General features: G+C 32.1%; 1 protein-coding gene across 1 annotated transcript; it reads right to left on the reverse strand.

Moving 5' to 3' along the window:
- Positions 1 to 33: 33 nt before the first annotated feature.
- Positions 34 to 16,462, reverse strand: LOC139509581 (atrial natriuretic peptide receptor 1-like; the record flags this gene model as incomplete). Its single annotated transcript, XM_071296196.1, has 8 exons — positions 34 to 105; positions 4,161 to 4,243; positions 8,865 to 9,003; positions 10,722 to 10,813; positions 11,135 to 11,270; positions 12,971 to 13,102; positions 14,920 to 15,080; positions 16,100 to 16,462. Coding segments are annotated over 8 exons (1,178 nt in total), but the record flags the coding sequence as incomplete, so codon positions are not given.
- Positions 16,463 to 17,568: the final 1,106 nt, after the last annotated feature.

The following is a 17,568-nucleotide window of genomic DNA, read 5'->3' on the forward strand; positions in this document are numbered from 1 at the left end:
AAACTGGGCTAACATTACTATTACATGTATTACCTGGTACACTCCACAATGATCTCCTGCAAAGTGACCATATGCCTCCTTATAGGAGTAAATTTCTTCTGTACTCTACAATAAGCAAATGCGTAAGGTTATAAATAAGAAAATATAGTGTGAACAACCAAAATGAAATATGACTGCAATCAAACAAATCAGCAAGCTCATCAAAGATACCAGAATTTCAATTTTGTACATTAGAGTCGCGTAACGCCCCACAAGACTCATATGGAACAAATAAAGTTTAAAAGATCCTTTAAAGCCAGATATGTTTTCATACATATTTAAGGAATGACTGTAATATTTTTTCTGTCTATGAAGAAATAACATAAAAAATGTGGTGCACACTGAATAACGCGCGTAGCGGGTTATTTAACAGTGTGCACCACATTTTTATGTTATTTTGAATAGACAGAAAAAATATTACAGTCATTTCTTATAATTTAATTCTAAATTCCATTTTAAACCGTAGACCACCATGCAAAAACGTTGATGACGTCACGGTCACATGACTAAATTATGTCTATCGCTCATAACAAAATAACGTCAGCCAATCAGAGGACGCGTTACATCCAAAATTAAATTATTTGCTTATATTTGGTGTATGTATTGGTTTATGTCATTTATTAGAAAATGTAAGCCTTTATAACCGTGTAACTTATATTTTATAAACAAATAAATGAGTTTTTTTGTGTTAATATTTACTGTAATCAGAACAATGCCTTTCAAACTCATTTGCCATATAATTGGTTAAATGATCCATTTCTCGTCTGTTGGAGAGAGTTTACTCAAAAACCCCTATTTAAGGAGGTAGGACCTAGGTTAGGAAAAGAACTCTTAAAATCCTCAGTACGTTTGTGTCAGCCATTTTCATAAATATGTTTCTAAGCTTCTTGGATATATAGATTATTTCCAATCTGTTTCAGGTAAATGCTTAAAATTCATTGACGAAACTTGACTTTTACAAACGCATCACTGATTTAAAGAGTTATTTCCTTAACCTAGGTCTACCTATTTAAACAATCTAGATAACAAAATATGTTAGTAGTTTGCATCGATTGCTGATTAATGATTTTTTACTGAAACCTTATTTACTTGAGCGTTTATACTTATTTTATTGTCTGTTAAACCAATCCATTTGATACAATAAAATTAAAACGCAGATATTTTCAGGATATTTATTTTGACTGCATATTGATAAATCTTGTTGAAAAAAAAATTATGTACATGCACAATCTTAAGCTATTCTCATATAATTATTTCAAAGTTTTACTCAGATTCCTTTACATGATTTTTTGAAATCTACATGCTTTTCTATTGATTAATTATATATGGTAAACAGCATAAATGAAACATACATTAAAGTTTATACATCAAAACACAATTCACAGGAGTAAAAGTAAAAACAATTACATAAACACATACTAAGGATCTTCTTACCCCTTGGCCTTGCGGTCATAAAACTTTTGAGCATGATTTTTGTCCTCAGACTCAAGAATCAACCAATCAAATTACTGGATTTCACATTTTGAGCATGATTTTTGTGCTCCGAGCACTGAGCAAAGCTTTATGCTTTCAAGGCCAGGAGTAGATTACCTTAGCCGTATTTGGCACAACTTTTTGGAATTTTGGGTCCTCAATGCTCTTCAACTTTGTCTTTGTTTGGCTTTTTAACTGTTTTGATCTGAGCGTCACTGATGAGTTTTATGTAGACGAAACTCGCGTCTGGCGTATTCAATTATAATCCTGGTACCTTTGATAACTATATATTTTTAACGAGACTCCAACAACGGTTAATTTCAGTCGCCTTAATCTTGTATAATATCATAGTTTACATACTTCTATCAAATTTTGCACATTTCCAGCAGGATCTAGACCAATTGTTATCTGGTACTTCAAAATCTATGATGGAGGAAAAAATCCGAGCCACCATTTAAAGGCGTGAAATATATATTTACCTTTAACATAGAAAGGCGACTCCGTCTACTACAATAACTATTATTGGTACTGTTATTCAACTTGACGTCACCTGACTTGATTTTCCACCAAGAACCTTTAAGCTGTGCTTCTTGTTTCATTTTTCTATAAATTTGAAAGATACAATCGTTTGATGTGTTTGAGGTTTTGATTTAACCGTTTGCTTATGGACCTTTCTGTTAATTAATTTCCTTAGAACTCAGTATTTTTGTCCATCAAACAAATGGATAACAATTGTCATATTCCTGACATGGTACAGGATAGAAGTATATTGCTATATTTTAAGGTAACACTGATCTTAATCTGTTGAGAACAGTTCCATGCAAGTCTTTTTAAATATATCGCTTTGAGGCGTTCTTGGTGACGGTAAATCCACAAAAGAGCTTTGGACGCATTAATTTTATAACGTGCTGTTTTCATTTTGTTTTACAGCACTTGGTCGATACCTCTACTGGTGGAATATCAGTCTCGAGGGTATCATCAGCCAAGTACTGACATGATTTCTAATAAATCTTTCTAAAATTGTCAGTTACTAAATTATTAGAAACTAAGGTTTCAACTCTTTCAGGTAAAGTTGGTATAAGAGAGATTTGGCTATTTTAAAGACCTATTTTGTTATATAGCTCTTCAAATTTGAAGCGCTTTGGATGCATACAGTTTATAATGTACTGTAACTGATCTCATCTGTACTTCTATCTGTCATTTCATAGTACAATGTAGTTATATTCAGGTAAAGTTGATATAAGATAGATTTGGCTATTTTAAAGACCTATTTTGTTATATAGCTCTTCTTATTTGAAGCGCTATGGATGCATACAGTTTATAATGTATTGTAACTGATCTCATCTGTACTTCTATCTGTCATTTCTTAGTACAATGTAGTTATATTCAGGTAAAGTTGATATAAGATAGATTTGGCTATTTTAAAGACCTATTTTGTTATATAGCTCTTCTTATTTGAAGCGCTATGGATGCATACAGTTTATAATGTATTGTAACTGATCTCATCTGTACTTCTATCTGTCATTTCTTAGTACAATGTAGTTATATTCAGGTAAAGTTGATATAAGATAGATTTGGCTATTTTAAAGACCTATTTTGTTATATAGCTCTTCATATTTGAAGCGCTTTGGATGCATACAGTTTATAATGTATTGTAACTGATCTCATCTGTACTTCTATCTGTCGTTTCTTAGTACAATGTAGTTATATGACAGTACATTTCCATTAGTTGTTGTGGTACACACAGACGCTGTAAGTACAACCTTTACTCTTCAGTTCTATTATTACTTTGGATTCTTTCATTTTTTTTGGGGTTCCAATTTTTCGTAGATTGATGAAATTGCATTTTCGTGGCTATTTGATTTCGTGGTTTTTTTCAAAATCCGCCGAAAAGTTTATAGAAAAAAATGTCATTAGTTGAACATTTAAATTCATGATTTATCTGTATCTACGTATTCCACGAAAACTGATATCTCACGAATAATAGTGAATACACAGTACTTTATGATCAAACGAAACTGATTTTTTCTCAGAGCTATGAATACAAGATGAGTGTGATGTACAGGAATATGACAGGCATCCAATTAAATAAAAACAAAGACCACCTAGATTTTTTGTAAGTTTAATTGTTTTTCTGAAAGTCTGAAGATTAAAAGCATATAAAATTGACTTAAACATGTTTAACCTGCAACATTTTGTATGTACCTGTCTCAAGTGAGGAGCCTGTAATTCAGTGGTTTTGGTTTGTTTCTGTTAATGATATTTGTTTTTGGTTCATTATTTTGTACACACATTTGGCCTTTAGCCTTTTTCTTTAAAATCGTTTCAAATTTGAAATGTCCGGACATTTTTATAGATGACTTTGCAGTATGAGTTTTGCTTATGAATGAAGGCCGTATGTGGTGACCTTAAGTTGTTTTGATTTCTGTGTCATTGAGTCTATTGTAGAAAGTTTCTCAATGACAGTCATACCAATCATCTTATTTTTATATTTCGAATCATTTATAGTGTCAAAACACTAAAATAAAATGAAATGTGATGTATTCGTATATGGAATATACACGGTCTCCACGCAGACGCTTTAAACCAATCATATTCCTGGAAATGTATAGGGAGGTAATATACAATGTATTATACAATTCACTTACCTGTATCCAAAAAATCACAACAAGCAATATAAAAACAACAATACCAACAAGAGAACCAGCAACTATTGCCAACACGCTCAACTCTGAAATAAAAATTGATTAATAGACTACTATAAGCCAACTTATTTTCGCGGATACTTTATTTCATGTTTTATCCTTTCTAGACAACTAAGCGGCTATTTAAATTCTCGATTTTCTTATTTACTCGCTGAAGTTTAATAAGGAATAATCCAGGTTTTACATATTCACGACTATTTAAATTCGCGTTATTTTTCTACTCGCGAAAGTCGCGAAAATAAATCTCTCGCGAAAAAAAAGTTACAGTATATTTATTGTTTAAAGATTGCAGACCAAGGTTACAGTGCATCAATGTTTACAACACTACGGGTTCCACATGTGGAGCAGGATCTGCTTACCCCTCCAGAGCACCTGGGATCACCCCTAGTTTTAGTGTTATTCGTGTTGCTTAGTCTTAAGTTTTCTATATTGCATCTTCTGTACTATTATCTCTCTGTCTGTCTGTTTTTCTTTGTTTAGTTTTAGCAATAGCGTTGTCACTTTATTCCTGTATCTATGAGTTTGAATGTCCTTCTGTTATATTTCGTCCCTCTTTTACACAAACGGGAACGGCGGTTTGGGGAAGGGGGTGAGGGTATGTCCCCGTTGGTACGTTTGCATCAACATGTTTTATGAATATGTTTAAAGGATCAAACTTTTTACTTTATTCTGGTTCATGTGAATGCATAAAATATATTGATGAATTTGACTTTGATAAACATATAAATGATTTAAGCATACAAAAAAGGCATTTAACCAGAAAGTTAAAGTTGAAACCTCCCTTCTAAAAAATTTACGGCTACTATCACGAGTCGGTTGACGGTAAATGAATATCTGCTTTACAGATGACGACTGATACCAGTATGTTCCAATTGTGATAGGCACAACTCGTGGTATTTTCATCAAAGTGACAAACCAATCAAAGCCTTTTACAAGGTGTGAACATGCATGAGAAATTTTCATCAAATGTGACAAACCAATCAACGTCTTTTACAAGGTGTGAAGTGAACATGCATGAGAAATTTTCATCAAACGTGACAAACCAATCAACGTCTTTTACTAGGTGTGAATATGCATGTGAAATTTTCATCAAACGTGACAAACCAATCAACGTCTTTTACTAGGTGTGAACATACATAAGAAATTTTCATCAAACGTTACAAACCAATCAACGTCTTTTACCAGGTGTGAACATTCATGAGAAATTTTCATCAAATGTGATACATCAATCAACATCTATTACCAGGTGCAAAATATGCACGAGAAACACGATAAGTCCACACATGAAAGGATCTTCTAATCCTTTTCAAAACACCGGGGACATACCGTCACCCCCTTCCCCAAACCGCCGTTCCCGTTTGTTCTTTTTTTTACTTTGTTTGGTGTTATTAGTAGTTAGTTTTTTTTTTGTTGGGTTTTATATACTTTAATTTGTCTTAGACTTTATCAGTAATGCATTTGTGATATAATTGATAAATCAACCATCTCTAAGTCTGTATCGCTACAAGAGTTAATATAATCTGTGGTACTTAAAAGCTTTGAATAAAATTAAACTATAAAATTAAGATGCACACGTATAAGGGATTTTGAAGAGTTATATTCATTAACTCATGTCTAATGATAACTTCTTTCGGATGCTTACATGAAAGAAGTTTGTTAAGTATTAGTATAAATATATTTGATTATTTTTTGTTACATATTATTTACTTATTGGCATTTTTTTTGCTTTTACCTTTTAATGATAAAAAACTTACAAAAAGGCCGTAATATGATATGTGATACGTAGGAATTTTACGTTATGGTTTTTTAATAAAGCAATCAATTAAATATAGTTCTATAAAAACAAAAATATCAGATGATAATTTTTGGTAAAAGAAACCATTTCGGTACAACAGTCAATTCATATCATGCTTTCTGTTTATTGATATAAAATACCCTGGATAGGATTTAAAAACAGAGTATAATGGACACAATGCGCCGAATAAAGACCCCGCTCCCCCCTAAAAAACAAGATAGAAAGAAAAAGAATAGAAAAACATGGACAAAATGTATAAAGAATAGATAAAATTTACCCCCTAAAAGTGGGAACAAAAAATTGGTGGGCCCATTATTCAGACCTTCATATAACTAAAATTATTTTGTTATTACATTTATATATTTACTACCACTGGTTCGATGCCACTTCTGGAGAAGTTTTAATTCCCCGAGGGTGTCACCAGCCTTGTAGTCAGCACTTTTTTGTATTGACATGAATTATCATTGATATGGCCATATTTATATAATAACTGTAAATAATAATAACTATAAAACATGGAATATTTGAAATACTAAGGTTTTTCTACATCATGAATCACTTACTTTACGGCCTAGCCAAGATCAGATGTGCATTTCATATTGGGTTTATGTTATAGGCTTGTAAAGACAAGAAGATAAACTTTACATAAGTAATACATTTTTGAACTGAAGAAGAGAATGTATAGGTGTTACCGTTTAAAAAAACCCCACTAAAATACACGCTGAAAATGGTCAAAATTTCACGTTATGTTGTTTATTTAAAATTTCGCTGTTTTTATCATTTGATAGTTAATAAGTGAATTTAATTTGAACTACATTATTTGTTCACTGTTATAGACAGTTTATTCATCTTTCTTTTACTGGTTGTTGCAACAAAATATCTTCAGTGGTTACAAAGTTATGATAAAAAGTTGAATCCTATGCGCTTGTTATGAAATTTTGTACTTTTGTTTTTAGCTTGCTCAGTGTAGTGATAAAAGAGAAAAAATAAATCAAATTTATGCTATTATGTGTTTTGTTTTCTCTTCTAGTATACACATTATCAAAAACTACCTCATTTATCAAAATTGCAGTACCCTAGCTGGAGATATATGCCATCACAGTTGGATATACAAATAAAGTGAAAAAATGTCTTGTCCATAGACATGCATTCCCTAGTAAACTGGAAGAATAATTACATTAATGTTGCATTGCTAAGTTCCTGTTCTTTTGTAGATATGAAAACACTACTAACATTTTTTTCTACTATCTATTAATAGAGGAAAAAAATTCAAAAATATGTCAGAATGTCTTGTCCGTAGACACATGCCTTGTCCGTAGACATTAACAGATTAACTACATCAAGTGAAGAAAAAGTATTTCTCTCTCTCTAACTTTATCTTTTGCATTTCAGTATTAACAGCAGATGAGGAAGTGTCTACGGACAAGACACTGTATTAAATTCAATTATTTGTCTGCTATGGAACTTAAATCTTATTTATAGTATTTATAGGTGTGAAAGTTATCTATTCAAATTAAAACTCAGTATTTTCAACATAAATATAGTCACAATTAATTCTAACAGATTTTTTTTAACTGAAATTGTCTTGTCCGTAGACATTACCACAATATAATTGTATCCAATTTCCTTGAGTTAAGCCTACTTTGATAGGTAACATGTATTTTATTTTTTCAAGAGGACACATTCAACTATGTTAGAATTGAGTTTTAATAATAGTTTGATTGTTTTAAACAGTCAGATATATGGATTTCAGTTAAAAGGATGTGTCTTCATTTTGGCTTAATCAATAAATTATTGAGATATGTAAAGAATTATGGGTACTTTTTTTATTGTTTCGAAAATTAGAAAAACTTAGCTTAAAATTTAATTGGTAACTTTTAATCTTAACTTTAACAATCATCTTTGAAAGCATTTAATTGAATATCAATAAAATGTCTTGTCCATAGACATTATCAAAATGTATTTGTTTCCATTTTCTTCGATGTTAAGCATCATTTGATAGATAAACCTGATAAAATGTATGTTTTTTTCTCTCAAGAGAACACTTTCAGCTATATCAAAATTAGGTTTTAATAATGCATTTCATTAAACATGTTAAATATGAATACAATGTCTTGTCCGTAGACAAAACATATAAATTGTATTGCTAAGTTTGATTGTTTATTGTAAGCATATGCATCAAGTTATTTTAATGTTCTATACACCAAAAGAAAGGTTTTTTTTTTGAAGTTTGTTATTTATAGTTAAGTTTAGATACAGTTTTATCAAATAAGATTAATGATCAAAGAAAGCCACTGTTGTTTGAAATAACTGTGAGTTCTTGATGTTCTTGTCATTTTTTTTTAAATTAAAATGTTTGATATTCAATAATTCTAAACATATTTTGTTGTCTTTGTCATTGACCATAAGTCTGACACTGGTGACCATGTCTTCAAGGCAACCATTAAAGAAAATTATACAGTTTTAAACACCATTTATTTAATAAAAATATTAAATATTTCTTCCAAAAACTGCATGTTATTATATAAATGCTTCCAGAGATGGCACTTTTTCATAATTTTAACCATTTTTGAACCAAAATATCAAAAAAGTTTTTCCCTCAGGTGATACTTATTTTTGACTTCATGTGAAACACAAATGCACATCTGATTGTGGCTAGGCCGTTTAGCTTTTTTTTGGCAACTTTTTGGTCCTCAATTCTCTTCAACTCCGTACTTTATTTGAACTTTTTGTTACTTTTTTTTTATTCGAGCTTTACTTTTGAGTATTTTTAAGACGAAACGCGCGTCTGGCGCTAATATAAAATTTCAATCCTGGTAAATGTATCTTATTATGATGAGTTTATTTCATACCTTTTGGAGAACATGCTGGATTCTCATTTACAAATCCACAATAAGGTGTATTCTTTGGCGGTCCTTTATTACCTGGCCAGTGGATAGACGCATTGCTTAGGATTAGTTGTCGTGAAAAACTAAAATAATCACCAACGACCTAGAGTAAACATACATGGAAACTTCATTTGATTTTCAAATAGCATTATAAAGGTGGTACCTAACACTACAGGGAGATAACTCTGTAAAGTCAGCTAAACGTTTTAATTACGTTGTGATGTAAAACGAATATTAAGCTTCTCAATGATCAAAATAAGTGTTTGTCAAACTGCTATATAACCAGAATAATTTTTCTGATAAAACTGTTGGTTCAAATTTTTTGAAATTTTTATATTTTTGTAAAAGGGTCAAAGTAAACACTTCGTCAAAATTTTAAGAAAATTAAACGAGCCAAATCAATTTTAGTTAAAGTGTTGGGTACCGCCTTAAAAAGTAAAATCACAAAAATATTAAACTCCGCAAAAATTCAAAAAGGAAAGTCCCTAATCAAGCAAGTGGCAAAATCAAAAGCTCAAACACATCAAATGAAGGTCTACCAACTGTCATACTCCTAACTTGGTATATGCATGTTCTTTTATGTAGAAAATGGTGAATTAAACCTGGTTTTTACAGCTAGCTAAATCTCGCACCTGTATAACACTTCGTTATTCGAAATACAAAAACGGAATTATGGTGTTTCTGATAAAGGTAACAGCAGTATTATTCTGTTCAATACTCATAAATCCATTCAGTAAAATCAAATCTGGGTCAAAACCAAAAGCGAGGGAAACACATCAACTGAAAGAGTAAAATAACAAATAAACATGAAAACTAAACTGCTACAAAAATGAACGCAAACATACATTTAAAAAGTAAAATCACAAAAAAACTGAACTTAGAGGAAGATCAATAGGGAAAGTCCATAATCACATGGCAAAATCAAATAACAAAACGCATCAAAAACGAATGGACAAGACATGTCATATTCCTGACTTGGTACAGGCATTTTCAAATGTTTGATAACAACTGTCATATTCCTGGCTTGGAGCATGACATTTTAGGAACAATGATGGGTTTAACCTAGTTTTATTGCTAGAAAAACCTCCCGATATTTGACAATGTATAAACTACCGCTTAAATGACAAAATTATGCAACAGAAATACATTACAAATAAACGAAGAAAACTCATGACAGAGAAATGCATACATAAATAATATATAGTAGAACACTACAACATCGCAATCTAAGAATAAAAAACGGACACCATTGCTTATGAATTTACGACATCGGACATTACCCCAGTACACCACAATATAATTATGAACTGCACGTCATCTTAAATATCCGACAATACAATTTGAAATCGATTTCATGATTAGTTTTCATTGAAATGGAATCATAATTGGCATTCATAGTACCTACCGTATTAGACTATTTACCGGGTTTGTAATAACCCGAGCAACACGAAAGGTGCCACGTGTGGAGCAGGATCTGGTTACCTTTACGGAGAACCTGAGATCACCCCCAGTTTTTGGTGGGGTTTGTTTTGCTAAGTCTTTAGTTTCTATGTTGTGTTTTGTGTACTATTTATTTGTTTGTTTGTCTTTTTTTTTAGCCCTAGCGTTGTCAATTTATTTCGATCTATGAATTTGACTGTTCCTCTGGTATCTTTCGTCCCTCTTTTACACTATTTGTTTTCTATAAGAATAGAAACATAATTGGCATTCATTTTTTAGGCCAAGAAAAATGTACTGGTCAAAAGTATTAATCCAAGTATTTAAACTGACTAAAATTACTAAGGAAAAGTAAATATGTGTGAATACTTTTTAATAAGTTACCTTAAACTCCCCAGTAATTGGGTTAACATCGTGAAGCGAGTACTCCGGCTCCAGTGCTCCAATGCTGTCAAAAACAAGGTTGCCCTGTATTCCTGGAAGTAAATGTTTTTATATGAAAGTATTATTAAATATAAAAAAGATAATCATAAATTAGCTAGATAAATTAAACTGGATTTTAGTGCATTTTGCTTTTGAATTACGTTTTATTTTGCATTTTTGATATTGAAATACTTTAACCACAAAATGTTTTCATCAGCGTTTATTTCATATAACAATGTTATATTTTGCATTTTTTAGAATCAAGTTTAAACGAGTTAATACAATTTTCTGGTGTACATCATCGTTTAGCTTACAGGTTACAAGAACTTTTTGAAATTTATCTAAACACCCAAATGCAAAACATTTACACTGACCTTTAAAAGTCTTTCCTTTTATTTTCGATTTCATATAAACACCATCGCTATAGTTTCCGCCCTCTTCTATGGTTTCATTCAGAATTTGGCCATAAATAAGAAATAAGTCGTAATAATCTATTACATCAGGTCCTGGCTATAAATGAGAAAAGAATTACAGCCGATTTCATTGAGTATGTAGCTATGGGTTATATCTTTGGTTAGCTTGCTTGCTAACTGAACCGTGAAGTCATACTGTTGTTAGGTTAGGTAAGCTACCCTCCTGTAAGAGTAGACTAGTCCGATAGATAACCAATCTAACTTTCTGTAGGACTAGGCTACTTCGAAAGGAGGGTAGTGTACCCTACCTAACAATGACTTCACGGTTCAGCTAGCAAGCAAGCCAGCCAAAGACATTACCTTTAGCAACATACTTATTGACATCGACTGTAAATAACAAAAAAGTATGTGCAAATTATTTTAAATAAAAATTTGCAGTAATTTTAATTTTGATAACATTTATTAACTTCCAAAAAGTCAAAATGTCATCGTTATTTATCACACGCTTACAATTCGAACCGGAACTACCTGCTATTTCGGAGTATCCAAGGTCTTCCACATATTTGTTTAGGATTTGTTTACTAAATTTACCACCTGAACAAGCTGGTTCTCGGCTGACTACAACATATAACTTGTGTTTTGAGCAACATAAAACAGTTTTTGTATTCATTAATTTAAAAACAATTGCATGCTCAATTATTTCTACTGAAAATAAGGTAGACCATTTTTTTTACATAGTGCCATTTAAAAACTATTTTTGGAGCAAATGTCTTAGTATTTAAACTCATAATACGATGACAAACGGACACCACCCCTGATCACAAAATAGTAAGGAAAAGACGGAACATAACTAGCAAAAGGAATACAGTGAAACCTGACTGAACCGAATCCTGTATAAACAGAAAACCTGTAGAAACCAACATATCGTCGCTGTTATGCAAAAACCTCGTATCTAAGGTTTTTAATTTTACACCAGGCAGTAAAAACTGAAATCTTGTTATCGATTATTTAGAATTTAATATGCATGTTCCGCTGTATGCGAAAATATCTGATCTTCTAACCAATCAATTACCAAGACGAGCAAAAATGTCTGCACCTATATTGTATTTTCATTATTTTTAAGCTAATATATTAGCTTTGAGAACCTAAAATTGATAAAACCGTACCTGTAATAATGTCAGCTGCCGTGAAAAGTGTTTTTCTTTTGAGATACGATATTATCGCACAACAAAATGTCTCACCAATCCGACTACACTTTTTCGTCACATGTCAGAATTCGGGTTAATGATTGGTTAGAAGATCAGATATTCTCGCATACAGTGGAACATACATATTTAATTCTAAATCTTCGATGAAAAATTTCCGCAAAAAATTGAGATACGAGGTTTTTGCATAACAGCGACGATATCAAATTGTATGCGTTGTGAACCTGAGAAAACCGAATATCGACTAAAACCGAACAAAATCCTTGTCTCGAAGAGGTTCGGTTTAAACAGGTTTCACTGTACTTTCATGTTACCAACTTTCAACTCCAAGTATCTAATTTTCTACCAATTTGGAAGAAAAAAAAATAAAGCTTTTTTATACACAAAAAATATTCAAAAAAAGTTTATTATTTTCCAAGATTAGACCGATTGTAGCTTGGTTTGTCTTTTTGTTGCTCCTTTTTGAAAAGTTAGAATTTTATACCATAAAGTAGGTAATCTGTCCAACAATAATATATTTTGGAGTCAAAAGTCGGAATTATGAAAACAGTCTTTTTATTCATTTTGTCATTAAAGCTAAAACTTTGCTTACTACTGGATCGTAGGTATAGTTAAAATCCTTTCTGGCGCGATCTATTAAGTCTTGCTCAAACTGTAAAAATTCTGATCCAACTTGATTTCTAAACTTCACCATCATCACTGTTTGCCATGCCTCTTCTGCTATCTAAAATTTGACTGTTATTTAAGAAGAGTAATGATGCTTCGATACGTATAGGCAGAAAAATAGCATATTTTAATGTACATTTGGATGAATAATACATTTTCTTATGGTTGTGGCCTGTTATCAATTTTTTACATGAGTATCACACTGCATATAGTGACAATCTTCTGTTTGTCAAATTTTATTTATTTAGTTGACCGTGAGCACTTTTTCAAAATGAATCGTTTCTGCACTTCATAAAACTGTACTTCGGTCAATACCTTTACAATCCAATAAATTTACAAAATGAAGAATTCAAGTCCTAAATAAAATTTGAAAAAAAGGAGATTGTCAATAAGTAATTTCTTAGTCTTAAAATATCTGATATTTTAATTCCATGATTCGTCCGACTCGGTTGTACTACTCACTTGCTTTGGTCATATACTCCAATGAAGGTGAAAAGCTGACAGTAATAATGAACTGTATCATTACTCTTAGATAAGTACGTAGTGTCTTTTTTGTAAGATATATGAGTACCCAATCACGTCCACTCTGTACTTTTTAGATGTATTTTTAAGAATCCAAATGATGAGTTCAATTTTTTTCAAAAGATTTTTATAGTCTGTGCTCATGTTGTACTGTTATGTGGGCTTTGCTACTAGTTGAATGCCGTACAATGACCTTTAGTTGTATTTTTTTGTCATTTGGTCTCTTTTGGAGAGTTGTTGCATTCGCAGTCATACCACATCTTCTTTTTTTTATTCGGTTCTGTTTGGTGTGTACCTTCGTTTATATTCTGAGCAAGCACTCTATTTATCGGATGAGCAATTTTAAAATGTATACGTATTACTAGATTTAATTCACTTGACTGGGCGGGGTTAAAAAAGTTCGCTCATGTAAGTCCAGTCCATCTATAGACAGGAGTATTGGGATAAAATCATCAGTGAAGTGTCCAGCTATTCGTCCCATATCATTCACTCAGTTCTTTTCTATATGCGTTTGGTGACACTGACAGGTGATTAAAATTCAATATTAATTATAACGGCAATCATCCTTATCACACACATCTTCAAATAGACTGTCATTATGCAAACTAAAACACAAGCTCCTCCCGATCAGTTGAAAAATGCATCAAATGCATCATCTCTGTACCAGTTGTAATTTTCGTACCCCAAAACAAAAATAACGTCACGTCATTGGTTAAATTCTCATTGTTTATGACATTTTTAACCAATCAGTACGTTTTGGTAAACTTAAGAATGGAAATGGGTAATTCGTCAAAGAGACAACAACCCGACCATAGAACAGACAACAGCAGAAAGTCACCAACAGGTCTTCAATGCAGTGAGAAATTCCGCACCCGGAGGCGTCCTTCAGCTGGCCCCTGAACAATATATATACTTGATCAGTGATAATGAACGCCATTTTTAAACACCAAATTCTACACAAGAAACTAAAATTAAAAATAATACAAGACTAACAAAGGCCAGAGGCTCCTGATTTGGGACAGGCGCAAAAATGCGGCGGGGTTAAACATGTTTATGAGATCTCAACCCTCCCCCTATACCTCTAGCCAATGTAGAAAAGTTAACGTGGTGTACACTTTTGAAAATATTACCCAGGATGCATTAGATTCTGAAACGGCGAATTTTTAAATGTATAATTAATTTATTTTTTGGTGTTTAAACGCCACTTTTAAGCACCACATTTAGGCTAATTCGTGGAGGCCAGGGTTTTTTTTTGGTGGAAGAAACCCGAGTGCCCGGAGAAAACCACCGACCTTCGATAGGAAATCTGACAATCCTAGTCAAATAAGATTGGAGTTCAATATGTATAAATACCTGGTCAAATTCATCACCTCTGTGCCAGTTATAGTTTCCGAAGAAATCTCCGTTGTACCTTGTACACATTATAAACACATAGTCGCCATTCGTCATTCCAAGATTGTATGCTTCAATCATCAGCTCCCGAAAGGTATCCATGTGGCAGCAAACAGCAAATACTTAATTAATAAATAAAATAATTCCATGATTATATTTATAAATGGGGATTGTTTAAATTTTAAATATTGAACATCAATGTATTTACTGTGGAGCAGGATATGCTTACCCTTCCGGAACATTTCAGCACCTGAGATCATCCCCACTTTTTAGTGGGGTTCGTGTGGCTTAGTCTTCAGTTTTCTATGTTATGTCTTGTGTTCTTTTATTTGACTTTTTTTCCTTTTTAGCCATGGTGTGGTCAGTTTATTTTCAATGTATAAGTTTGACTATCCCGCAGGTATCTTTCGTCTCTTTTGTTTATACTATAAAGAAGTGTGGTATGATTGTAAATGAGACAACTATTCTATTTTACGATATCATGTATATGGAAGATAGAAAATTGTAATAGTATTATTTCATTTTATTCTCAACTTTTCTAAAAATCGATGTGATAAATAGCGAGAAGAGAAGCGAAAGATACAAGAGGTTTTTTTCAAACTCATGAGTCGAAATTATACTGACAACGCCATGGCTAAAAATAAGAAAGACAAACAGAAAAACAGAAAAATAGTAATACACAAAACGCAACATAAAAACTAAAGTCTGAGCAACTCTTATCCAAACAAAAGCTTTTCAATGTGTCTTTTGATATTTTATAGAGTGTCTTTCTATGTTGTGATGTTACACTATTGTTTCAGGGAAAGGGGGAAGGTTGGCGACTAGTAAAATGTTAACACCTGTTGCATTTGTTTGCATCTGTTTTTACATCAGGACTTTGATGTTCAGTAGTAGTCGTTTTGTTATATGTGTTTCTTGTTTTTCGTTTTTCGTTTTTTATATAGATTAAACCTTTGGTTGGCCTTCATAGCTTGATATTCGGTGTGAGTCAAGGCTCCGTGTTCTTTAATGGCAGAACTATAATGGTTTACTTTTACAAATTGTGACTTGAATTTAGAGAGGCTCTCCCCTTCTTCGTATATCTATTTTCCTGTTTTCTACATTCTAAATTTTTAGTTTAATATTGATTTAGTTTTATTACCTCGAGATACTTCACTAGCTTCCTGAAGTTTTTCTTTAAATTGAAGTATTCCAGTTGATATCGATCTCATCTTAATTACCGTAACCTGGTAACCATTGGTTGCTAAGACTAATTCTAGACCTTCCTGCCATCTTGGACAGTATATGGCATTCTGGTCATAAATTACGGCAATATCTGTCCACGAAAAATGAGCAAAAAATTCTACATAAAACAGTGAAAATTTGTTTACAGAAACAGACGTTCGTACTAAAGTTGGAAAATCTTCCTGAACATCAAACATGGCGTCCGTTCCTACGGTTACTAACATCAAAATATTCCAAGATGCGGCCATTCTTCCGACTGGTTCAATAGTTGATGAACATCCTGAAAAAACAAATAAATAATAGTTATCAAAGGTACCAGGATTATAATTTAGTACGCCAGAAGTGCGTTTCGTCTTTATAAGACTCATCAGTGACGCTCATATCAAAATATTTATAAAGCCAAACAAGTACAAAGTTAAAGAGCATTGAGGATCCAAAATTCCGAAATAACTAAGTAAGACGTCAACTATTTTGTTTCTACTCTTCTTAGATAAAGTAGAGGAAACTGTTTTGATATGAGCGTCACTGATGAGTCTTATGTAGACGAAACGCGCGTCTGGCGTAATGAATTATAATCCTGGTACCTTTGATAACTATTAAAATACAGAAAACAATATGGTAACCTGAAATCATTTCGGCAGATACGAGCCTTTTAAAATAGCATTCCTACTTTTTTCTGCCAATCGCTGTTCATTTATTTTGTGCAGAATTTGTCGATCAAGAATACTCTTAAATATTCTGGTGCAGGAAAATTTGTGCTGTTTATTTTTTGTTATTACTACCACTAGTGTGATACCTCATTTTGGACTGTTAGAGTGTTTCACAAGCCTAGTAACTATCTTGTCGGTCCTGGTATGCGATATGGGTTTTGTGTTATAGCCGATTGCATTGAGGTTGTAGGTGAAGGTAATATCTTTGGTTAGCGTGCTTGCTAACTGAACGGTGAAGTCATTATTATAGGTAAGTTATTTAAAGTAGCATAGTCCTACAGACAGATAGAATGTCGGACTAGTCTACTCTTAAAGGAAAATAGTTTACCTTCCCTAATAATGACTTCACGGTTCAAATAGAAAGCAACTTAACCAAAGAAATTACCTCAATATATATAAACTCACTAAATGCAATCGGCTGTAATATGTTTAAAAAGTTTGACGCTCCAAAATATTCGAAAATTAACTTAAAATCAGGAATAAATATCCCTCATGTAAAGCTCTGATTCCTTGTCCGACTCTGGATATATATATATGTTGTGTACAAGTTATCATTTTGTACAAATTATAAAATGTGCACAAAAATATTGTACAAATTATAATTTGTATTTTGACTTTGTACAAATTGTAATTTGTACAAACAGTGCTTGTACAAATTACAATTTGTACAAAAATT

Source organism: Mytilus edulis, unplaced genomic scaffold (genome assembly GCF_963676685.1).
Source record: "Mytilus edulis unplaced genomic scaffold, xbMytEdul2.2 SCAFFOLD_407, whole genome shotgun sequence".
NCBI classification, from domain to species: domain Eukaryota; kingdom Metazoa; phylum Mollusca; class Bivalvia; order Mytilida; family Mytilidae; genus Mytilus; species Mytilus edulis.